Raw genomic sequence first — 27,052 nt, forward strand, 5'->3', positions numbered from 1 at the left:
TTATAAAAAAAAAAAAAAAAAAAAAAATGCCAAAACACATTATTAGGAATTTTATTTTTTAAATGAAACAAGGAATCCAAGTGACTGTACAGTATAGTGAAAATGTTCCATTTTTCATACACCTTCGCGTCCCCTAGTTTTCATAAATCTTCTAAACTTTTTCTTGGTCGAACAGTTCTCAGTATTTTGCAGACAAAATAAACTGCCACAGAGACATGCTATGAGTTTATTATTATTAATAATATTTATTCTGTGTCAGAGTATTTCACAACTGATATGATTACAAAACATACACCCATGTCAAAACCTGTGTACTGTTATTATATTCTTATTTAAAAAGCAAGAAAAGTGATCATAGAAAGAAGTACTTGATCAATACTGTTCGCATATCATTGGAAAAAATTGGCAGTGTTGGAATTCAGATGTTTTCTTTTGTATGGGAAGTAGCTGTGTTTATATGGATCAATGCAATTAATGCGTGCAGACAGTCTATCCTAATCCCAGCCGTCGCCAGTTGACATGACCACTGTGAGTTAATTTCTAAATCCTTAGTATATGAAATTTCTCTGTGTCACCCAGATGCCATCTGTCATTTTGCCTGTGCATATTAAAAGAGAAATACACTGATTATATACTTATATGAGGTGCTTTCATGTTGTCCTTGACCTAGATAGCTGTAACTGGTGTACAAAGGATTGGCATAATAATCATTAGTAGAACTATGGTCAAAACAAAAATGTCATATATGATATAGGCTGTCAGTACTATAAAGACAGTGATTTATGTTTTTCTGGGTCCCCTGTAAAGTATTTTATTACCTGATGATCCTGCCAGGAACTTTGTTAAATGTGTACTTTATTCAATAGGCTGACCACACTTTTCTTTCTGCAGTAAAATCACTGCTACCTTGTCACCATTCACAGTGCTGCAAGAACAGTGCATGGGGATGGCTACCAGCATTGATAGCACAAATATGATGTGCAGAGACTGCTTGATCTCTCCACCTTCTCCTTGCAGACAACATTTTACATTCAAAATCATATAAACAATTGTTGTGTTAAAAAGTTAGGCAGTTTGCTTGACCGATGAATGATTATTGTGTGACCGACTGTGAAAATAGGAGCTTTTATATCATCTTTAAAGTAGGTATAAAGGTTTAAGGTGTTCTACCTTCATGCCTTCTATGCATGAAGTTAAAACAGCCCCCCTAATACTTACCTAAGCCCCATCCCAATCCAGCAATGTGCACAAGAACCTCGGCTTTGGGGACTCTCTCTTCTCATTGGCTGAGACAGAAACAGGAGCCATTGTATCCCACTGCTGTCATTTACAGCCAGTGAGCCAATGAGGAGAGACAGGAGGTAGGGCTTGGACACAGCTCTGTGTGTGTGTGAGTAGACACACAGAGCAGTGCCTCAGCAGTGCCTCAGGAGCGAGTCTGTTGGGTGCCCCCATAGCAAGCTACTGGTTTTGGGGGCACTGGGCAGGAGGCATTGGCAAGGAGTGCCGGTGGGGGACTTGAGCTGAGGAGAATTGGTACAAAACCAACATTTTTTTTATTACCTTTAATATCACTTTAAATCTCTCTTTGCACAAAGGTAAAATGATCTGATTGTATTGTAGGAAGGCAGTAGGGTAATAAAGATGTAAAATATATGTAAACTCAAAATATAGTTTACAGTCAAATGATGATGGAGGCAAGGTATATTGTAAAATACTGTATAGATATTTCTCAGAATAGCTAGAAAATTGCCTCTCGATCATTAGAGCTGTATGCCCTTTATGTACTAAAAAATGAATGTGATAGTTTTTGGCACACTAACCAAATTAAGTGTTGCGTGGCTCTTTCAGCCAAGATTGTATATTATTATTATTTCAGGTATTTATATAGCTCTGTCAATTTACGCAGCGCTTTACATATACATTGCACATTCACATCAGTCCCTGCCCTCAAGGAGCGTACAATCTAAGGTCCCTAACTCACATTCATACATACACATAGTAAGGCCAATTTTTTTCTTTTTTTTATACAGGATCCAATTAACCTACCAGCATGTCTTTGGACTGCATGCTATTATTCCTATTCTTATGCTTATTCTTATTCTTTATTCTTATTGTTTATTATTATTCTTATTATGCTTTTCTGTTAAGCAAAGGCTACCAGGAGTAGTACCATGGACACCTTAATATTGCCAAAGGCAAACAATACAAACTCACTATTCAACAAGTAATGCTAAAGACATCTTGTGCTTTCTTTTAACATTTTGTGGCAGGAGGAGGATATCCCACCTCAATATGTAGTACAAATTAAAGCATGGATAGAATTGCATCGGGTGTTTCTATTATGATGGATTCCAATTCCTCTCCGTTATACTCTTTGTAATAATCTTGTAATACTGCTATCCTGTTCTTTTTAAATATTAGGTTATTTTCAGAGGGAATTGAGGAGCATCTCTGTGCTTGCCAGGATATTTGACATGTACATAGGTTTACTGTACCTTTAGTGACAGAGGCTCTGTGTGGGAGATTTACTAAAACTGAAGCCCTTAGAATCTGGTGCAGCTGTGCATGGTAGCCAATCAGCTTCTAGCTTCACCTTGTTCAATTAAACTTTTTAACATAAAACCTGGAAGCTGATTTGTTTCTATGCAGAGCTGCACCAGATTTTGCACAATCTAGTTTTAGTAAATCTTCCCCTGTGTCTCTTTGGTTAAAACGGTTGTCTTGCAGTGCACAATGTAATGTGTACCTTCTCTCATTGTTCTCATTCTTTCTTCTGTGGTTTCTTTTTAAATCCAAAAACACAGTGGTTGCTTGAATTATAACTCTAGCTGCAGCTGTTTTTGGTTTTGCATAGAGTGGGGAAAGGTTCAAAGTTTTTTTAGGTATTTATAGTTTTCTTAGACAGCTGTCACTGGAAAAAGGCATCTGCAAGGTTTTCACACAGGATTTCCGCAGCTTTCTCCCAAGAATCACACGCTTTTCTAATTGGACTTTATTGGAAAAATGTAGGAACCCTGGGAAAATGTTGTGTAAAGTTGTGTGAAAGCATTTATGAATATATCCGTAAGTGTCTCCATTCTAAGATGTTCCCCTTACTACTACTGTTCTGGCGACAACCACTAAAATCTTGTATTCCCCCCTGACTTTATCTCCCAATGATAATGATCACCAGGGAAATCACCAACGGGCGCAAACAGCAATGAAGCAACCTGACAGGGATGTAATCTTTCTTTTTTCTAAAACTTTAGAAACATTTGGCTTAAACTCTACTTTGAAGCTAATCCCCGGGGAAATTACCAAACTAACCTTGCAGTTTTTGCCTAGAGTAAATTAAAAAGCACTTTTACTTATATTAGCATTTGCCCCCCTGCAGCCAGCATTTTTTTTCTTCTCTTGGTTGTGGGCTGGGCCCTAGCTGACCTCACTTATAATGGAGAATTTCTGGCCCTCCATTGTATGTGATGTTGTTAGAATGTGACTGATTGAATGAGTTCAGAAAAGAAGCAGTTTTTGGGGGACCAGTAGTGTGGACCAGAAGGGTCTGTGAAAGTGAGGGATAAGGTTAGCATTTCTACTTTGTAGCACTGGGGGCCTCAATTGGACAAGGTGGGGAGGTTGGCCTGTGACGTCATGATCTCTATCTCGTCCCATCAGAGAATGTTTTGCATTCATCTTTCGTGATCTCTATCTCGCCCCATCAGAGAATGTTTTGCATTCATCTTTCATGATCTCTATCTCGCCCCATCAGAGAATGTTTTGCATTCATTGAGAAAATACAAAGTTTTCTTTGAATGGTTCACATCTTCCTGTGTTTGAAGCAACAGAGCATGCAACTTGGCATGAGACCCAGAAGCGGCAATCACTGTGGTAGTAGTGTCTACTGCAGTGAATCCGAGCTTCCACATGGATATTCCAGGTATGACACATGCATACTTACATTGGTCCAAAGTGGACCGATGTAAATATGTAAAAATATGCACAACTAAACTTCAGCTTCATGAATCTTTCCAACATGTATGAGAGAGCTATGACTAAAGATACTTAAGCCTGGTACACACTATTGTTTTTTTCCGTTCAACCCAGCGAGTTGAACGAAAAAAAACTGTCAGTTTCGGTCGGAGCCACTATACTAACTAAGTGATGTTAGTATAGAGATCTCCCCCGCTGAGCTATTGTGTTCTGTCAGCTGCTGTTTTTCCAGCATGCATGTCTGACAGAAGCTGGACTCTGTCGGACAGACCGACATACATAAGGGGCGAATGTAGGTTGTTTTTTTTTTTAAACGACAAATGTCTGCCAACATTTGACCTGTCTGTACTCGGCTTTAGTCAAAACACATTAGCTTATGCACTACTGTCTTAACCATTGACTTATCAATTACGGAATTTGAAGTTTGCAGTATTTGGAAGTTTTTCAAGGTTGAGCAGGGATCTAGTCGTAGAGCTGACACTTCATGGGCCATATTAGCTAGGAGGTAGAGCTTGCCTCATTCTTTTTGCTTTTATACAATGTATTGCATTGCTAAAATTAAGTCTCTCACTCCTGACACAATGATGATAAGTACAAGAAAGAGCATTTGTAATGACGTAAAGACAATAAAAAATAGTCTATCTGTAAAACCTAATTGATGATGATGTTGGCATTGATATTTGTGTCAGCATATTAGGGACAGAGAAGCACTAACATGGTGTAAATGGTACATAATTATATGTAAGGCACTGCTGTATTTGTTTTATTTTAAAAAATGTAGAGTGTCCTCTCGGTTACATTTGTATGTATTTCGTATGAAAGCTGCAGCCCTGTACTGAATGTGATTACTATTCTAGTCTGTGTCCTGTGCTGGAGGTCATCAGAAAAATATGCTTAGGGAGACACTTAGTGGTGGACAAGTTTCACTGGTGTGGTCAGAAAAAGAACTGCGTTAGATGTGTTCTCAGGAAAAATATTTGTCTGGCTTTGTAACATGAGAGTCAATTAATGACCACACTTCACAGGAAGAACATTCTAATGTTTACGATCACTACAAAGACCAAATATAAAGTGGAAGCCATTACACAGCAACATACAAACCCATTGTAACATCTTTACAGGTCAAGAATCCTGTCTTCGACGTCAGAATTAATGGCGTGAAATCTGATACATTTGCAAGCTTATTTTGTATTGGTTTATTTTGAGTTAACATTATATATATATATATATATATATATATATATATATATATATATATATATATATATATATAAAGCTATTATCTCACCTTAGAAATTAACCAATGTTTTAAAAAGCCTCTAATTTTTTTTCGATGAATTTAAATGTGTATTTTAGGTAAGAAAGGTTGTCTATAAAACATGGTCAGACAGTAAGGTGCAGAATGATTCAATTTTGTAGCCAATAAAATATGATATTAGGGTGATCGTTTACATAAGCAGATGTGGTCCTTGAATGGCTGGATTTTTGGAATGGATGTTAGTTTTGTTTTTTTGCATGTTCTGTTTAATTAACCTTTAACCCAGATAGTGAGAAAATGTAATGGCTGTGTTCATTTTACTGTAGCCATTTGCAAGAGTGTATTAAGAACCTTCTGCACAAAGCAGCCAAGCATAATGTACAGTATATGCATCCTTGATGAGTAACTCCGCTGTTAGCACTGCAGTTCCTCTGCAGAAAATCGTGCTGCTCCATTTATCTCCTAGGCAACAAGGGAGCTCCGGCCATGTAGTGTTTGTTTACACTTCACAGAACACCGCTTTGCATTTTCTCCGTTGTGCCAAGCAGGAAAGCACCCTCTCCATTTCCATTTGCCATATTTATCATTTTGTGTATATATACCCTTTTTTTATTCGTATATGCTTTTTTTTTTTACAGATCTTTACACTAGTGATCTATAGAAGTCTGAAGTAGTTACATAGTAGCTTTTACTTTTATTCTTTTAAGGTTTTATACTGCAATTGTTTTATATGTGCTTTTAGGTTTTTTGTTTTTTTTTTATCTTAAATTCATTGTACTTTTTAGTATTTTTATCTACTAGCTGTAATATCCTGTTTTTAAAGAAAAATACTGTTAAACCATAAGCAAACAGGAAGTGAGAAAATCTGCAACAGGGCAACAGTTAGGCCCCTTTCACATGGCTCTGTTCCATCGATGGAGCCGTTCTGCTCAGCGGGGGATCGATCCACTGATCCCCACTGAGCAGGTGGATGACAGCTCCGTCTCCACTATGTGTGTGGAGACGGAAGTGCCAGATCCCCGCTGTCCTCTATGGGGGAACCACCTGTCCGTTCTCATCCGATCCGCCAGACAGATGGAAAATAGGGTTTTCCATCCGTCTGGATTTGACGGACAGGATCGGATCGGATGTCAGCGGACATGTCTCCTCTGACATTCGCTGCCCCATAGAGATGCATGGGGCATCCGTTCAGATCCGCCTAAAAAACTGACAGGTGGATCTGAACAGTCCGCATGTGTGAAAGGGGCCTTAACAATAAAATGCTTACAGAGTTTCTAGCTTTCCCATACTTAAAAGAGAATTTTTTTTTTTTTTTTTAAGAATCATACTTACCTAGGTGAATACAGCATTGGTCTGATGCTGCATCTGTCCCCTGCCGACTCTAAGACTGAGAACAAAGCGATCAAACACAGCTGATCACTCAAACCTCAGTGAGCAGAGAGCTGGTGACTGTTCTGCCCGCCTGCCCCCCCCCCCCACAGGCTCACTGGATCACTGGGCTGTGGAGGGGCAGGAGTGGCCAGTTCAGGCTTTCAGTGGCTTCCTGAGAGGCTGAGCCAGGTGACGGTCCAGAGTTGTAGGTGGGTCCTGACTTTATTGTTGCGATCTTCCCCCTGCCTGGACTGGCTCTGTGGCCACTTCAGCCCACTGTCTGCTGAAAACACATCACAGGAGTAAAAAACTACTGGCTGTAATATCCTGTTTTTAAAGAAAAGTGCCATTAAACCAAAACCAAACAGGAAGTGAGAAAATCTGCAACAGGGTAACAGTCAACAATAAAATGCTTACAGAGTTTCTACCTTTCCCATACTTGAAAAATAAGTTTATTTTTTTTTTTTTTAAATCATTCTGATAGGTGGCACTGGCAGGCACCAATAGGCGGCACTATACTGCACTGATGGGCACTGATATGCTGCACTGATGGAGACGGATGTTGCACTGATAGACACTGATATGCTGCACTGATGATCAGGGTACTGATGATTAGTGCCCTGACTATCAGTGTAAATGCCCCCCGTAACTGGAAAGCCGTCTATCGACAGTGCTGAGGAAAGGAGATGCCGATAACCAACATTTGTTTACATGTGATCAGCTGTGATTGGACACAGCTGATTACATGGTAAAGAACCTACGTCACCTGCTCTTTACCCTGATCGGTAATGCGATGTGTCCAAAGGCCAAAGCTCACAACTGATCGCCGCGCTGCGTGCCCCTGGGGGCGTGCACGAGCTCAGCGATGTGAAGGACATCATATGACATCCAGTAAGAACAGTAAAGCCCCGCCCGGCCGTCAATCTGCTACAGGCTAGGTGGGAAGGTGTTAAGGGACAGGGTGAAACATGGGGACTAACATTGCTGAGCGGCTTCTGAAAATGATATTTACCTGGTCATTATATTTATTTTTTGGTTTAGGAACATTTAATGTCATGAGCAAATATGCTGACTCTTCACTGACTGCAGAAAGTATGCAGATCAAGAATGGCAAAATCACTACTCTGCATACTTATTACAGGTCAATGACTCAAAGTCAGCAATCAACATTTTCAGCAAGAAAAGTCAACAATGGCAAAATGCATCCTTTTCTCATGCCAATTTTCTTTTTTTCATAATAATTTTCTTTTAAAGCGGAAGTAAACCCTCCTATACTTTACAATGAAGCTGCTATTTTAGCTTCTGTTTGATCTGCAGTTGCCATGGTGCTGTACATGTGATCAGTTATGACACCAGCCATGTGATAGCTTGACAGTTCAGTTGAGGACAAAAGCAAAGGAGACAGCTATCATTCATCGCATGCCTTGAATTTATCTGTTTTGGGAAACAATTTTATTTTACCACTTCCCGACCACCCGCCGCCTTTTTACTGCGGCAGGGTGGCTCTCCTGCGCAAATAGACCTACGTCGGTCGCGTGCAGGAAGCTAGGGGGTGCACTTTCACCCCCACTCGGCAGTGGGAAAGCTGATGCACGGGTCAGGCGGCTGCGATTGCCGTCTGACACCCGTGATCGCTCCCCGCTGAAAGAGAAGAACGGTCGGCTGTTGTAAACACAGCCGACCGTTCTTCTCCCTGAAAGGATCACAGAGCTTATGTGATCCTTCTATATAGGATCACATGTCTCTATGGTCATTTCACAAGCCACGCCCCCCACAGTTAGAATCACTCCCCTAGGCTCACATTTAACCCATTGATCACCTATAGGGTTAACGCCTTCAATGCCAGTGTCATTGTTACAGTAACAGTGCATATTTTTAGCACTGATTACTGTAGTAATGTCACTGGTACCCCTAAAAGTGTCAGAAATATCAGTTAGGGGTCAGATCTGTCCGCCGCAATGTCGCAGTCCCACAAAAAATCGCAGATCGCCGCCATTACTAGTAAAAAAAATAAATAAATAAAAATGACATAAATCTTTCCTGTAGTTAGTAGACGCAATAACTTTTGTGCAAACCAATTAAAATACGCAATTTTGTTTTACCAAAAACATGTAGCAGAAAACAAATTGGCCTAAAAATGCTAAAAATTCGATTTTTTTTTGGGGGGGGGGGGGGGGGGATGTTATATAGCAAAATGTGAAAAATATTGTTTTTTTTTTTTTCAAAATTGGCGCTCTTTTTTGTTTGTAGCGCAAAAAATAAAAATTGCACAGGTGATCAAATACCACCAAAAGAAAGCTCTGTTTGAGGGAAAAAAAGGACATGTAGCACATATTCTTATTTGAAAATTCAGTTGCACAGGACCTTGAGCCTCAACAGCATAAGTTTACATCCTCTCTTCCTGTAGAAGCTGCTCCTTGCCACCATTGGAGTAAGAGCTAGGGGAAGAGGTGCTTTGCATGGGAATAATGCAGCCTATAAATTGTCTTCTCTTAGGCTCCCTCTAGTGGTGGTCTGAAGCAGCTTCTGCAGGAAGAAAAGATGTAACACATGGCTTTCAGGCTGGGGGGGGGGGGGAGCTTGTCCTAAACTCCTGGTTATTAGCCAATCAGGATGCAGGGACTAGTAAGAAAAATGGATATGTACTGAAGATATACTCATCCTTTTTGTTTATACCATCGGTTTTACCAGCAGGTTTGGCTGCAAGTAAGATTTGTATTTGTATTTCATAGCTGTACTTGTATGTGATGATTCTCTTAATGCTACTGTACTTAGTGTCATTGACTGCAAAAATACATGAGAAACTGTTTACATGTGATACCAATGACCTAATTTTTATTCTGTTCCATGTTTCACTCCAGTAGATAAAGTAAAGCAGAAAGTAAGTGGAGAGGAAAAGGGGGGAGGGGGGGGGGATAGGAAATATAGAGAAAGAGAGAAGAAATGAAAAGGAGAAGAAATTAAGGTTTTAACTACTTGTGACGTAGTCCCTATAATAAAACCATGAAAGTGTATATAAAGGAAAATTATAGTTTTCATTCTGGATAGAGTAAGGTAGGGTTGAAACCCTTAAGTTGTGTTGTCTTTGTCCCTCTAGGGCAGCGATGGTGAACCTTGGCACCCCAGATGTTTTGGAACTATATTTCCCATGATGCTCACCTACACTGCAGAGTACAGGAGCATCATGGGAAATGTAGTCCCAAAACCTCTGGGATGCCAAGGTTCACCATCACTGCTCTAGGGTAAGTATTCTCTTGTTTCCTATTCTATTCCGATTTGGGAGATGCAACAGAAAATATTCTTAGTCAATTGTTACTGAAATGTTTGTCCCCTTTTAAAGAAAACACCCCACCCCTCCGTTTTTCTTGGTCTCAGTGACAAAATTCAAGGATAAAATAGATGAGCAAGTATACACAGCAGGGAAAAGAGATAGATAGATAGATAGATAGATAGATAGATAGATAGATAGATAGATAGATAGATAGATAGATAGATAGATAGATAGATAGATAGATAGATAGATAGATAGATAGATAGATAGATAGATAGATAGATAGATAGATAGATAGATAGATAGATAGATAGATAGATAGATAGATAGATAGATAGATAGATAGATAGATAGATAGATAGATAGATAGATAGATAGATAGATAGATAGATAGATAGATAGATAGATAGATAGATAGATAGATAGATAGATAGATAGATAGAAAAATAGCATATTTGAATCATCCCTTCTATACACCATACAAAATAAAAAAAAAATAGCTTTTTCTTTACATAGACTAAAAAGAACCCTTTGCTTCTCTAATGTACAGTGCAAACACAGGTCCTCTAGAGATAGGGAACACAAATAGCTTTCATAGCAGTCATACCAATGTTTTCAAACTATACTGTGCATATTAATGTAATCCAACAGGAACAAGAAAACAGTTTTTGCTTGAGCTTACATTAGTCCCAGACATTTTTTTTTTGCTAGAAAATTACTCTTTACTAGAACCCACAAACATTATATATTTTTTGAAAGAAGAGGCCCCGAAGAATAAAATAACAGTTGTTGCAATTGTTTTATGTTGCACTGTATTTCCGCAGCCATTTATCAAACATGAACTTTCAGGAAAAAATGAATTTACTGTAAATGCATTTTAGTGCACACAAACACCAAAAAATACCCAATTGTTTGGTATTGCACAGAGAAAATAGATATCAAACATATTAAAGGGTAACTCCACTTTTGTGGGGAAAAAATAGTAAATAAAGAAAAAACAATATAGACTATTCAATTATGACACAAGTCATATTGTAATTAAATGTTTTTAAAAATGATCTTTCCTTTTCAATTTGCAGCTGATGAAATTTTTCTGAAAATGCAATTTAATATGGCTACTTGGAGCTGTTCTGTACACAAAATGTGTGCTGGCCACACCCCAGAAACATCATTTGCTGCTTGTGGGATTGGCTCACCAATTTTCCCAGAAGTCTGCCTAAGATACAAGTCAGATTTCTGGCATCCCCTGCAAAAAAAATGTAATTTTTTTGTGAGATACTCCTAATAGGAACACGTCTAAAGGAATGCAGACCCAGCAGCTTTCCTCATTAGAGCCCTGCAGCTGCCACAGCTGATTGATAATTATGAAACCCCTCCCATTTTACTCACTCAGCACAGAGGCACAGAGAAACAAACAGAGATTTCTTCAGAATAACAAAAGATAGGAATCTGCAACAAAGATTGTTAAAATCTTGTAAAGTACAGGGATCACCCAGAGGGGAATGTTTTTTTCTCAACAAAAGTGGAGTTACGTTTTAACCACTTGCCGACCACTCACATGAGCGTACTGCGGCAAAGTGGCTCGTTATCGTCCAGCGACGTAGACCTATGCTGGACTCCTCCCCTTGTGCGCGGCTCACACGCGCCGCCGGAGGCTCACTCCCGCTGTATTCTGATACAGCGGGAGTCGGATCAGGGGAGGAGAGGCGGTGATCACCGCCACTCTTCCCCGATCATCGGGGATGGAGTGAGAAGATCCGCCCGCTTGTGTAAACAAAGCGGGCGGATCTCCTATGTGACAGGCAGGGACAGATTACAGGATTCAGCATAGCTGAACCTGTGATCTGTGCCTGTGTCACACAGTCCCCTCTCCCCACACGTCAGTAAGCACCAGGCATATATATAACCCAGAAAAAACAAAACCTCCTGCGCTCAAGTGCTGTCTGATGGAGTAGAAAGAGGTGCACTGCAGACTCAGATGTAGAGAGAGCTGTTTGGTCTTGCTGCCCCCTTCAGGATCAAGGGTATCCAGAACCACTGGTAGAAAAGACAAAAAAGAAAAAAAGGGGGCGCACCGACCTAGTGCATTACCATAAAACCATTTATTAAAATATTAAAAGGTGTACAAAGTACTCACAAAACTAGTGTGATACAACACACATCGAAAATAGCATAAACAGTCTCCAAGGTAGCCAGGTCCCAGTTATGACGAATGGGCATGCAGATGGTCGCATGGGGCTGCTATGGCTAGGCTGACGCGTTTCAGGGGCGAGCCCCCTTCCTCAGAGCTAGCGGCATTTCATCTGGCTCTGAGGAAGGGGGCTCGCCCCTGAAACGCGTCAGCCTAGCCATAGCAGCCCCATGCGACCATCTGCATGCCCATTCGTCATAACTGGGACCTGGCTACCTTGGAGACTGTTTATGCTATTTTCGATGTGTGTTGTATCACACTAGTTTTGTGAGTACTTTGTACACCTTTTAATATTTTAATAAATGGTTTTATGGTAATGCACTAGGTCGGTGCGCCCCCCTTTTTTTCTTTTTTGTCTTTTCTACCATATATATAACCCCCTTGATCACCAATAAAGTTAACCCCTTCCCTGCCAGTGTCATTATTACAGTAACAGTGCATATTTATAGCACTGATTACTGTAGTAATGTCACTAGTACCCCCACAAGTGTCAAAAATGTCAGTTAGGGGTCCGATCTGTCCGCCGCAATGTCGCAGTCCCGCAAAAAAAATCGCAGATCGCCGCCAGATCGCCGTGATTACTAGTTTAAAAAAAACAATAAAAATGACATACATTTCCCGTAGTTAATAGCTGCGATAACTTTTGCGCAAACCAATCAAAATACGCTTATTGCGATTTTTTTTACCAAACATATGTAGCAGAAAACAAATTGGCCTAAAATGTTAAAAAATTTAGATTTTTACATTTTTTTGGGGGGGGGGGGGGATTTTCATATAAAAAAATGTGAAAAATATTGTTATTTTTTCAAAATTGTCGCTCTTTTTTTATTTATAGCGCAAAAAGTAGAAATCGAACAGGTGATCAAATACCACCAAAAGAAAGCTCTATTTGTGGGTAAAAAAGGATATACATTTAATTTGGGTATAGCATTGCACAACCACGCAATTGTCCTTTAAAATAACACAGTGGCGAATCGCAAAATGTGGCCTGGTCAGGAATGGGGTAAAATCTTCCGGTCTTAAAGCGGTTAAAAATACGCTCATTGAGAATTTTTTTGTCAAAGACATGTAGTTAAATACATTTTGGCCTAAATATATGACAAAAATTTAATATATTGGATATTTTTTAACTGTCAAAGTAGAAAAATATTGTTATTTTTTCAAAATTGACGCTCTTTTTTATTAATATCGCAAAAAATGAAAAGCGCAGAGGTGATCAAATACCACCAAAAGAAAGCTCTGTTTGTGGGAAAAAAAAAAGGATGTAAATAATTCGTTTGGGTACAGGGTTGCATGACCGCGCAAATGTCAGTTGCACAGTGCCAAGTTGCAAAAAGTGGCCTGGACATAAAGCAGGAAAATCCTTCGGTCCTAAAGTGGTTAAGGAACACCATTTACAGAACATTGTTATTGTTTGAAACCTCATTAGAGCAGCCTTTCTCTACTAGAGTTCCATGGTTCCTCCAGACTGCTAGGGGTTCCCTGATCTGTGGCTGATTGACCTCTCATCTCATAGTACCTGCATCATTTTAGATCCAGTGTCACTTGACAGAGCCAGGGACATGGTGAATAATCTTGTTAACTGTCTGTAAGGGTGGCATTCTAACCAACACTGGAAGGGGAGAATTCTTCCCACTTACCACCAATGAATTCATTTTAGCTGGAGTTCCCTGAGGACTAAAAATTATTTCAAGGGTTTCTCTCAGTTAAAAAGCTTGAAAAAGGCTGCCATAGAGGATAAAATGAATTTTCCAAAAGAAGTGTAACATTTGACAGTTTACTGATCATCCCCCTTTCTGACATCACAAACCAAGGCCAGAAAGCTCAAGGCAACATACTTTCAAAGTTGCCATTGCCATTCAGAGATACATTTTAAGCATGTCTCTTGTCCTCTGTTTGTGTAAAGGATTTAAGTTGATCTTTTATTAAATAGTTTTGCCATAAGTTTTAAATATTGGAGCATCATTATGTATACCATGAAGCACAAGTTTATACTAGATGGAGACAGGATTTGTGTAAATGTCTTTGTAAATGTTTCTAGAGAAAAGATGAGTGTTGAACTGTGGAGGATGTTTTCAGCTATAAGAGTACATCAGGCTTGAAATACTGTATTGGTGTCTAATAATTGAGATCTTTAGTTCAGAATCATGATTTTTGCCTGGATTATATTATTTGTGTTAGGGTTTATTTTACAATTGTTTAGGTTTATGTTAATTATGTTAAATTCTGCAACATCAGGCAAAGAGGTCAAGGGTGATATACATAGCAACATGTCATGAATTTAGATTAAAGAGCCCCAAGAAAGTCCAATCATGGACACCTGGTATTTTATTTATTTATTATTTTTTTTACTTTAATATTTTTATTAAGTTTCATAGGAAGTTACACATCATTGAGATAAAACAACAGTGTTTTCAACATATAAGACTAGCAAAATAATAGGGTGTGTGTAATATATGAAATAACAATTATTGTATATCAGTGAGAGCTGGGCAGTGCGTGTAGCCATTTCTGAGATCAATTGCTATGTTATGTACAGTTCTGAGGCCAGGGCAGCGCTCCCTCCTCCCATGACACCCCATGGGGGACAAACTGGGACACTTGGTATTTTGCATCATCTGCAATGAAGGAAGAAGTGGCAGGGCAAAACTGTAACCTAAGTATAACTTGGTTGGTGTGGCTTTTACAGAGGCTTTGTCACTTTACTATGAGTGGTAAGGATGGCTGGATCTTTTTTAATAGTGAGTGATGTATTTTATATATATATATATATATATATATATATATATATATATATATATATATATATATATACATATATATATATATATATATATATATATATATATATATATTTTGTTTCATTTTATATATCATATTTTGGAGTTGCTTCTAAAAGTAGTGGCAAATTTGAGGATGGATGGTGGAAGATTTCCTCATTCTCACAGATGGGAAATTTTGCAACATCCTTTCTTCTCAGTCAGGTTGATGGCATCATTGTACAATGCAGGATCCTCAGATGGGATTGGAGTTGGAATACTGAAGTACACAAATGGTAACTTCTTTTTTTTTGGTGGCCCTTACGGGGACCGAACCCACAACAAAATGTTAACTTCTTATTTATCAACTTTGTTTCTTTACAGAGCCCACTTACTGCTGATATGTATTCCTCTTCTTGCTTTTATTTTTTCTAGTTGCTGCTTAATAATTCTGTTAATTGATGTAAATGATATTCATCATTATGCTTACCCACACAAGGTGTCCAAAATGAGTAAACATGGCTGTTTAGTTATTGGGCACGAGCCACATTTACAGGTTAGCCATTAAAATAAACAAGGAATCTAATTGAGCATCTCTTGTGAAAGCTGAGCTGTTTAGCAAGGAAGTAATGACTGTTAGAACTTAATTATTTTGCACAATGGCATGTTTATAGTGATAGCCTATCGTTCCCTTTCTTTAGAGAAACGAGCATTGAAAATTTTATTATGTATGCGTTGCGTTCATCTGTCAGGTTTTCTTCAGCCAGCATTTAGGCATTCAACCAGTTCTGGACCTGAAGGTTTTCCTCCTTTAGGACCAGGCCATTTTTTGCCATTCGACATTGCGTTACTTTAACTTACAATTGCGCTGTCGTGCCATGCTTTACCCAAATAAAATTGATGTCCTTTTTTCCCACAAATAGAGCTTTCTTTTGGTGGTATTTGATCACCTGTGCGATTTTTATTCTTTGATTTAAAAAATCCCAATAAGACTATGTTGATTGGTTTGTGCAAAAGTTATCGCATCTACAAAATAGAGGGAAAGATTTATGTAATTTTTATTTATTTTTACTAGTAATGGCGGCGATCAGCGATTTTTAGCAGGACTGCGACATTGCGTCAGACAGATCGGACACCTAACTGACATTTTTGACACTTTTGGGGGGACCAGTGACATTACTACAGTAATCAGTGCTGAAAATATGCACTGTTACTGTACTAATGACAGTGGCAGAGATGGGTTAACACCAGGGGCGATCAAAGTGTTAAATGTGTCCCTAGAGGGTGCTTTCTAACTGTGTGGGGGATGTACTTATGGAATGAACAGAGGGACCTGTGTTTCTAAATAGGAGGAACACAGGAGCTCTGTGTTCATTGCTGACAGAACAGCAGTCTGCCGTGTTTACCACCGTTCTGTCTCCACGGGGAGCGATCATGGGTGCCCGGTGGCAATCGCTGCCGCTGGACCCACAGATCAGCTTCCCCTGTGGAAAAAGGGGCCACGCGCGCCGCCGGAGGTATATATATAGGGATATACAGTTACGTTGTTTCACGGGACAGAGTCGACCTGCAGCAGTATATGTACTGCTGGAGGTTGGCAAATGGTTAATATTAAACTCCTTTACCCCCAGTGAAAAGATCCAATGATGGTAGACTAGTTTCATAAAATGGTGTGCAATGTTTATAAATGTATTCATATTCTAACCAATATCATCCAGCTGAAAGTTTAGTTCTGTACTTTTTTAAATACGTGTTTATGAATGACAGTAAATAGAATAAATTTGTGTGGTTGGATTATTTCCTACTGTTATTCTGCACATTCATCCCAATATAAATAAAACAGGGATTTCAAACACAGAAACACGATCTTTACATGTGCTCTACAAACTTCATATGCCAAATCCTCTTGTAAAAAGAAAATGCTATATATTTTGTACTATCTGCCTCCATGCTACCCCCCCCCCATTTGTCCAATACCCATTATACAATCATCATATCTAACCTTGTTGTCATCCACACTCTGAATTTGAGGGTCATTGTTGGGGGGGGGAGATATTGCTATATGTGTATTTTAGACCAATGGCGTCATTAATCAGAAGGAGCAAAAAGAGAGGAGTGCTATAATAGCATATTACAGTAGCACAATATATAAAAAAATCTGTTATCACATTCCCTCATGTCATATCTTCAAAGTCCCAGGGAGACAGACTGCAACGATTACCCTATTACCCTAATATAATGACCAGTGTTAGACCCAGAAAGTACCAGTTTTGTTAGCCCCCAATTAGTAGAATATCCAGTATAATCTGTCTTACTGAGGTCATAACATTCTGATATTTTTGTATGCACATAGTGACATTCATTCAATCTCAAGAAAAAGGAAAAAGTCATAGGACAATATCCGGTGTCCATCCAGCAGTTACCTCGTCCTTCCAATGCAAGTCAAAAGATTGCAATCTGTCAGATCTCCTTTTAATCATCCAAGATCATAAAAGTCTATATAAATATAAAAATATCAGTGTTATGACCTTGGCAAGAAGGGCAATATAGGATATTATACTGATTTGTCCTTTCTGGGTCTAATACCAGCCATTATCCAGGGGTACAATCTGCAGTCTCCCTCTCTGGATCTTTGGACATACAGCATGAGGGAATTTTTTTCCACATTTAACTACTGGACTATGCCATCCTAATACCTGTCTTCTTGGGGAGGTAATACGGCGCTGCCCAGTATATCTAAACTCCAACCAAAGCATCCCAAAAATATATTATATTTGGTTGGAGTTTAGATATATTGGGCAGATTACCTCCCCCTTATTTACACTTCACAATATATCCATATTGGATTATATATAGGAGGTAGGCTGCAGCCAGCATTCAATTCTCATTTTCCTAGCGTGGATTTCCCACATTTTCGACTTGTCTTCTTTTGCTACTCCTGATGAAGCAGACTCTAAGAAATGCGTGGAGATATATCCCCCAACGGTGACCCTCAAATTCAGATGACAACAAAGGCAAATGTGATGATTGTATAAAGGTTATTGGAGGATAGGATATAGGATAATGTTATAGTATAAGTACTTTTTATGTACAAGAGGATTTTACATATGGCATGGATTTGTAATTATTTTTTTTATTAAAGATTAAATAACAAATTAAGATTTTAAATGTGGGTTTATGGAGTACCTGTGTAAATCTTGTTTTTGTGTAAGCAATTCTTGTTATATAAAATTCTTCTATGTTGCAAAGGGAACTGCATTTGGTACTTCCGAATGTACTGTAATTTGATGAAATGCTTTCTTAGTTGTGGAAATGTCGAATTAAGAGCACGCCAGTGTTATAAAAAAAAAGAAAGTAGATATTAATTTATGATATAGCTTGCTCTCTGCTTACCTGACTTCAAATCTACATTATACATGTTGAAAATTATCCCTTTAATATTGTGTTTACTGGTGTGTGTAAATGTGTATGCACTCACAAATGCACAAATATTAACACTGAAATACATTGTTTTACAGCGATTACCGCTAATCCACATTTTCATGTAGTAATTATTATTATCTATTGCTTAGTTGTGACTTCAGTTTTATTGTAATTGTGAGATGAAATTGTTTCAAACAAGTCATTCTAGTCATCTAGTAAAGTCACAAAAAACGTTGCTGTATAGGACACAGAAAAAAGAGAGCCTTATGGAGATGAAAAAATAACACAATAGGGTATTAACCAAAGTGTAGATTTATTTATTATGCAACAAGGTGCAAATAATTATAAAAATGGTGTTGTTGACAACCATGAAGTTAGTAAATTGAAATGAGGTGGGAATACAAAAAAAAATTACCAATGTGACAACATGTAGCAAAAAACATGAATCAAAACAATGGTGATAGGGTTGCATCCCGACGCATCTAGTGAAGTCATCTTGGACAAATCATAGAAAATGAAAGAGTTCCCAAAATGCACAAATTGGAATGTTTCTTTTAGTTGTGATTGTAAATATAGCACTGTATTATTCTAGATTGCAGTTATTAAATTAACAACAGTGACCAGTAGAGGGCAGAGATGACATCTGATCCTTCTGCGCTGCACACAACACACAACAGAGCCTCTGCTGTCATCCTTTCTCTCCCCCCCTGGTTTTGTGAAGCGTTCCTCCAGCAACAGAGAAAGGAAGGCTGCTGCTCTGATAAGAGTTCTGTGGATGTATTTAACAAGTTGGATACAAATGTGCTACTATATGAAGGTCTCTTTGTGCACTATGGATGCACTTAATTCCTAGGATTTACATGTGGATTCGGAGACAGCAGTCACACTGCTTGGAGGGAAGGTTTAAGTTATGGACATTCAAAACTCAGCAGAGACTTGGAAATGGCAAGTAAAGTGCTTCTTTTTCCTTTGTAGCTGGGGCTGGGTCTCTGGGCAGCTTCGTTATTCAGTCGTGGAGGAGTCTGAGCCAGGGACAGTGGTGGGAAATGTTGCACAAGATCTGGGGCTGAAAATATCTGATCTCTCGAAACGCAAGCTTAGGATGGGATCAGAGGGAAGCAGAAAATATTTTGCTGTGAACTGGGAAAATGGAGCTTTGGTAGTGAATGAAAAGATAGACAGGGAGAGCCTATGTGGCTCTAGCACAAGCTGTGTGTTACCCGTTGAAGTAGTTATAGAAAACCCTCTACAGCTACACCGTGTCATGGTAGAGATTCTGGATATAAATGACAACTCTCCCATGTTTTCAAACAATGAAAGAACTATAAAGATTACAGAATTGATAGCAAGTCCTGGAGCTAGGTTTACTTTGGAAAGTGCACACGATCTGGATGTGGGGACCAATGGAATTAAACAATATAAACTCGAACCAAGTCCTTTTTTCTCGCTGTCTGTAAAGAACCGCAAAGATGGAACTGTCATTCCGGAGCTAGTGTTAGAAAAAGTTTTGGACAGGGAAGAAGCTGACAGACATCACCTTATCCTTACAGCTGTAGATGGAGGCACTCCTCCAAGGTCTGGAACTACGCAAATAAATGTAATTGTCATGGATTTAAATGACAATCCACCTACCTTTGAAAAGGGATCCTATAAAATTAATTTACGGGAAAACACTGCTGTTAACACTATACTTTTAAAACTTAATGCCACCGATTTAGATGAAGGTGCCAACGGTGAAATTGAATATTCTTTTGATGATCACACACCAGATTCCATTAAAAGAATATTTGCCTTAAATCCAAGCACAGGGGTTATTTCTGTTATTGGACCAGTTGATCATGAGGAGTCAAGGTCATTTGAGTTATCCATCCGAGCAAAAGACAAAGGTGTGCCAGAAATGGAGGGGAGCTGTATTATTCATGTGGAAGTTGATGATGTCAATGATAACGCACCGGAGATAGTGCTAACTTCTTTAATGACAGATGTTCCTGAAGATACAGCAATTGGAACAGTTGTTGGGCTCTTCAGAGTAAATGACAAAGATTTGGGTCCAAATGGAGAGGTAAAACTGGAACTGCCCTCTAATTTACCATTTAAATTCAAATCTTCAGATGATCACTATTCATTAATTACAGATGGTGCCTTGGATAGGGAAACAATGTCCCAGTATGTCATTGACCTGGTTGCAAGTGACATGGGGTCTCCTCCTCTAAGGACGCACAAAACAATCACTTTAAAAATCTCAGATGTCAATGACAACCAGCCCACCTTTTCCCAAGTTACTTACAGTGCCACCGTACAAGAAAACAACAAGCCTGGGCAGTTACTTGTAGAGGTTTTGGCAACAGATCCAGATGAAGGAGAGAATTCAAGCTTAGTTTATTCAATTACTGATGGCCAAGTTGGAGGTTCCACAATATCATCTTTTGTATATATTAATCCAAAAACTGGAAATATTTATGCACAGCGTTCCTTTGATTTTGAACAGGTCCAGGTTTTACAAATCCCAGTGAAAGTTGAAGATTCTGGATCTCCTAAACAGTTTTCCAATACAACTGTGTTTATCTTCATTTTGGATGCTAATGACAATTCTCCATCAATTTTCTACCCTGAGCATTCTGGTGAGTTCCCTGCCCAGCAGAAGATACCAAGGTCAGCCCCAGGTGGATACTTTGTCACTAAAATAAATGCAGTGGACCTTGATTCTGGTCATAATGCATGGTTAGTATATAACTTTGTCAATGCCACTGACTCATCTTTATTTTCTATATCTTCCCAAACGGGAGAAATTAGGACTACCCGAAGTTTTCAGGAAAATGAAAACCAAGAACAAAGTTTAGTTATTTCAGTTAGTGATCATGGAGAACCTCCCTTGTCTGCTACCGTGACAATCATCATTACATTGGAAGATACAACAGTCCAAGAAAATATGAAGTCCCAGGATTTGTTTCCAAGTTCAACAAACAGTTCTGAAATAACAATGTATTTAATTATTTCTTTGGTGGCAATAAGTGCAGTATCGTTTATTACCTTCACAATATTGCTAATAAAATGTCTGAAAAAAGATAGCGGTGGTTCAGCATGGTGTTGCAAGGATGATTCTGAGCCAAATCACTACACAGGACAGTATCAACCAACTCTACATTTGAATTCAGATGGTACTTTGAAGTATATGGAAGTTAGGATGGCACCAACAGATCCCAAGGGTCAGTGTTACAAATCCTGCTATTCCACAATGTCAGATAAAAATGATTTCAACTTCATGAGGCCTTTAAATTTTCCTCAACTGAAAAGCATGTTCAGTGAAAACGAGGTTTTATCCGCCACTCTAAGGGGGCCTGGGCAGGTGAGACATCATATTTTTCTACAATGTGCTAGGTATAGTTCATTGAATTGTGCCATCTAATTGCTAATATTGCAACTATATCCCTTCAACATGCTCTCTCTCCATTGCCCATAGTATTAACATGGTAATTGCTTTGCCCATTTAATTTCAGGTGGCTTGGACGATGATTACTGTATGTCTTTGTAAACTATGCCACTAGTATGAACACCCACTTGCCAAACAGTCTTGAGTGAAGGATGAATTTTTCCCATCCAGTCACTGTTCTGAGGTAGGAGGTTTAGGAGGTGTTTATAAACTGATCAATCCCATAAATGATTTTTCAGCAGTCATATCTTTTGTACACCTTGCGATCTTGGCTCCATTCTTAACTAACCGTACTGCAGTGACACCTGCTGCACCACGTTTTCTTGAGCTGAGCTTTTTTGTATGTTTTTTTGGAGCGGCACCATTCATTTGAATGAGCCTTCCTCCGCTCCAAATATGTGGCAAAGAAGCTTATGTACCAAATTTTGGTACAGAATTTTGGCATTGCGTTTTTGCCACGATTTTAGCACACTTTGTCGTACGACAACCAGAATAAAATCGCACAGCATTTGAGGGGGCCATTAAGAAATAATGACATTGCAAATGTGTCCCGTGTTTTGCCGCGATTTTGTCAGAATCGTGCAATTCCAGTACGCTTTAGGTGTGAATGGAGGCTATTTGGATGCAGTGGAAGGGATTCGTCTTCAGGTTCCTAAACAGATGCAGTACAGTCAGCCCAGTTTTTGTAAGTGAGACCCTGTATAAAAGAAAAAAATATTGAATGTTCCTTGCATAGCAATTAATTATAATGGCTGACTCATGCTAAGCATCAGTGTTTCCACATGGCGTGTCTAATGCAAAAAGAACAAAATGGCAAATTCTTGTCAGCTTAGTTGATTTGTCATTTGTGTCTGCCTACTTTGTATTTTATTTAATGCAGTCCTTTACTGCAGAAAACTGTCTTGAATATGTCCATATACTAAAGGTGCCAGCAATATATACAAGCAGTAAATAGCTTACTTTTTGTGGCGTCAGTGAAAGTAACAGACAACTTCCTGAACACTTCCTAGCTTCAGAGGTTTACTCCGCAGGGGGGCACATAATGAACAATGTTAATCTGCAGTAGCCTCAGGAGAGGAGGTTGTATACATATGTATGTGTGCGAACTGAAGCACAAGGCTTACCAGGACCATAGATACAGAAAGTAACCCTATGGTGACACAGAGCATTGCAAAGTTTTTCTAGGGTTATTTTTAATATCAATGTCCACTTTAAATACATACTTAAACTTTCATATACATGTGTGGATGGATAAATGGGAAGAGGACTATGATAGATAGATAGATAGATAGATAGATAGATAGATAGATAGATAGATAGATAGATAGATAGATAGATAGATAGATAGATAGATAGATAGATAGATAGATAGATAGATAGATAGATAGATAGATAGATAGATAGATAGATAGATAGATAGATAGATAGATAGATAGATAGATAGATAGATAGATAGATAGATAGATAGATGGATGGATGGACGGACGGACGACGGACGGACGGACGGACTGACAGACATCTGCTAAAATGGTTAAAGTGCTTGTATAACCAAAACCTTTTTATTAATTGTTGAATAGAATAAGGAAGGGTTAAAGCCCTGCCAGTTCATTGGGAAGATTCAGCAAGAAGTAATCTCTAAAAAACGTGGGATTCCCTCTTAGATAGTTGTAACCAGAAGAGTCCAAGAGACAAGAGTCTTGATGGTAAATGTTCCCTTTTATTTCTGTTCCAGTGGCAATTGCTAAATTTTGGATCACTCATCACCATAGGCATGCGCACAGGGCGTGCGCAACTCTCAACAGTCTGATTTATACTTGGATTTTATGGTGCTTAAAGTGTTACTAAATCCAGGACCCTGCATTCACTATATCTGGTCTCCCACAGTACACAGAACATGGAAATGCAATAGTTTTAGTAAATATAAACTGCTAAATACCTTTTCTCATCAGCAGTATATAGTAGTGTTGTGACTTTTATCAATGTCCAGCAGAGCACTGTTTAAAGCTTGTAGGAGGAGTTTCATTCTCCCCTGACTGTCTTATGAGGCTGCAGGACCCCTGACCCTCTGTCTGGATAGTGCTGATTGGCCTTTGCTGATTACATGCACTCTCCCAAGAAAAAACAAAACTCTATTAATACACACAAAACTGAACATGTGCAGTTTTCCCCTCCCCCAAGGCTCTGTACTATCAGGATATGGTTTGGGGACAATGGAAGCAGGGGAGGATCAGAAAAGACAGACACAAACAGTCTTACACAATGCAGAGGGTTAACCCTTGGGTTCCACAGTAAGCATAACAAGAATGCTTTACTGCATACACAGATTGATTTTACTGTTGTGGGTTTAGTAACACTTTAACTGCTTTTGGACTGCCCAACACACATTTACTGTGGCAGGACAGCACAGCTGCGTGAAGCAACATACCTGTACATTGTTTCTTCTTCCTGGTCTGGGGCGCACGCATCTGTCGTGACCCCCCTGATCGTTCCTGAGAGAGGCAGAACGGCGGTCTGCCTATGTAAACAAGGCAGATCGCCATTCTGTCAGGGGAAAGGATAGAGATCTTGTGGTCCTGCTAAACAGGAACACGGATCTCTGTCTTTCCCCAGTCAGACCACCCCCCACACAGTTAGCAAGCACTCCCTAGGGACACACTTAACCCTTTGATTGTCCCTGATGGTAACCCCTTCTCTGCCAGTGTCATTAGTACAGTAACAGTGTATATTTTTAGTACTGATCACTTTAATAATGTCCCTGGTCCCCAAAAAAATGTCAATTAGGTGTCCGATTTGTCTGCCACAATGTTGCAGTCCCGCTAAAAATCCTTAAACGTGGCCATTACTAGTAAAAATAAATAAATAAAAATGCCATAAAATATCCCATAGTTTGCACATGATAACTTTTGCTCAATATACGTTTATTGGGATTTTTCTTTAACAAAAACATGTAGCAGAATACAAATTGGCCTAAACATTTTTTTATTGGATGTGTTTTATAGCAGAAGGTATAAATATTTTTTTTTTCAAAATTGTCGCTCTTTTTTTGTTTATAGCGCAAAAAATTAAAACCACAGAGGTGATCAAATACCACCAAAAGAAAGCTCTATTTGTAGGAAGAAAAGGACATCAATGTTGTTTGGGTACAGTGTCGTACAACCACAAACTTGTCAGTTAAATTAATGCTTCGCAAAAAATGGCCTGGTCATTAAGGGGGGTAAATGGGGGGGGGGGGAGCGGAGAGCTGCAATATAGTAAATGCTTGTTGTTGGGTTTAATACTGTTTAAGGTAAAAACGTACCAATACTAATTTCCTCTCTCCCTGTCCATAAACACCTGCCTGGGTCCTCTATCGATCCAGTGCTGTGCCTGACTGCATCCCCTGCTCTCCTCTCTTCCTCTTCACACTGGACACACAAGTAGCAGTAGGAACCTTCAAATCATGTGAGAGAAAGCAGGGGTGTGGCAGAGCTTCCCTTTGTGTTTCTATGGACACACACTGCCCAGTTTGAGAGCACACCCACATGTTTAACCCCATAGCACACAGCTTTCACAACCATGAGAGGAGGAGTAGACAGCATTGGCCAGAGACTCCAGAAAAGGAGGTAAGGTGCCACTCTGTGCACAATGGGTGTGCCGGTGTGTCTGGGCACACTCTAATCACCCCGTGCAGTGCAGATTTTCTTTGCTGATACTTCACCAAAGCCCCCCAGTAGGGCTCCAAAAAATAAAATATAAAAAAATTAAAACCATAAAAAGAATATAAAAATAAAATTGTACAAAATAATACAAAAATAAAATAATAAAAATAAAAAACTATTGACACCATCCACTGTCCTACTGACACCAAACTCTGCTCTACTGACACCTTCAATGTTTTAATATATTTTAACATTTTTTACACATGTATTTATATTTCTAAGAGTGTGTGTGTGTGTGTGTGTGTGTGTGTGTTTTTTTTTTGCATGCTAATCTCATATCGAAAATTAAGAGATTACTAAAGTTCCGTTAAAATCGTTTACGACAGAATAAAACATTGGAAGTGATGTAATGTGTTGTATTGCATTTGTATTGTATTTTCGGAAAAAAACTGTACTGATTAAACGAAAATCGTAGAATCTGGTAACAGATGAGAAAAATTTTAGTTTTTGCCCCTTCAGATAGTATCGGATGAACTGTCCTGATTGGCTCTCGAAAGCTGTGTACTAACGATCAGATTATCGTACGATTGCTTTGAAAGCATTATTTGTTGTACGATTTTATGATCATGTGTACAGGCCTTTAGCAGTTTTGTCATGAGGACAAACATTGGCAGATCATATGACATCTGTCAGTCAATGTTGTTCTTCCAATAATACCCTTTATTAAGTTAGATAACTGCCAATAGGGTATCCATGTGTTGAATTGATTGTTATACAATATAAAGAATGTGTGCTACTCTGAACAACTGAACAAGCAGTGTATAACATGCAAACAGTAACCTTTGTTCCATGAAAGCCAAAAAAAATGTTTGCTTTAGAAGTGGTGAAAGTTTAACTATAGTGCAGCCATTTGGAAAGTTTAAAGCCAACACTTGCCTAATTTACTTTGGTCATTAAAATACACTTAAATCTATACCCTAAGCAGGTATACCAACTACTATTTAATCTTGTTGAGCAATCATCATAAAAACATTAAAATGTAAAGCTGGTCACGCACTAGTAGAATTTCTTTAAAAGTTTTTTGTTTTAAGAACGTTTATTTGATTTTCTAAGCGGTTTATTTCTATTTTCCTGTCGACGTTCATTTTCGACCACAGTGTTGTGAATATTGAAGGGATTAGGATGGAATAATTTTCTGGAACCAGAATTGAATACAAAAAACAAACAAAATTTTAAAATACTCTGAACAACATTGGTCAAGTCATCAAAGGTACTAGGAATTTTCATAACAATGTTCACATGAGAAAATCTGCCAGTATAAGGTCAGCTTAAAGTTGAAGTAAACCCTCCTATCGTTTCAGCCAAGAAAGCTGTCATCTTGGCCTCTGTTTAATCTACAACTGCCATTAAGTTGCACATGTGATCAGTTAATAAGCCAGCCACTGGATGGTTTGACAGTTTGGTTAAGAGCACAACCAATCAGAGTTTTACATTTCCGGCACGTAACTGTTTTTTTTACACTGTTAAATGGATGGGTTTACTTCCGGCTCACACTGTAGCAATGTCAGATATCGCATGTGATTTGCACCACACTGCTGTGCAAATCACATGCAATCTCTGTGCGATGCAAATTCAACCATACAGATTGTGTGGCTGGATTCGCATCGTATTCAGACCAAACTCGTGCAGGACCCTTTTTTATGGTCCACACCAGAATCAAATGGCATGGGTGTTCACAC

At 38.8% G+C, this 27,052-nt stretch overlaps 1 protein-coding gene across 50 annotated transcripts in view; it reads left to right on the plus strand.

The window, feature by feature from the left end:
• LOC309553369 (protocadherin gamma-C5-like) overlaps positions 1-27,052 on the plus strand; it is a 764,755-nt gene that overhangs the window by 694,650 nt on the left and 43,053 nt on the right. For 2 of the 50 annotated variants that reach the window (XM_082254520.1, XM_082254521.1), the window contains exon 1: positions 19,201-21,591. The exons of the other annotated variants lie outside the window; for them this stretch is intronic. In XM_082254520.1, the coding sequence (XP_082110646.1) occupies positions 19,348-21,591 (2,244 nt within the window). In that variant the 5' untranslated portion in view covers positions 19,201-19,347. Of the gene's footprint in view, positions 1-19,200; positions 21,592-27,052 lie in introns of those variants that run through there. 50 annotated transcript variants of the gene reach the window in all.

Source organism: Pelophylax lessonae (genome assembly GCF_965119305.1).
Source record: "Pelophylax lessonae genome assembly, chromosome: 4".
Classification (NCBI taxonomy): Eukaryota; Metazoa; Chordata; class Amphibia; order Anura; family Ranidae; genus Pelophylax; species Pelophylax lessonae.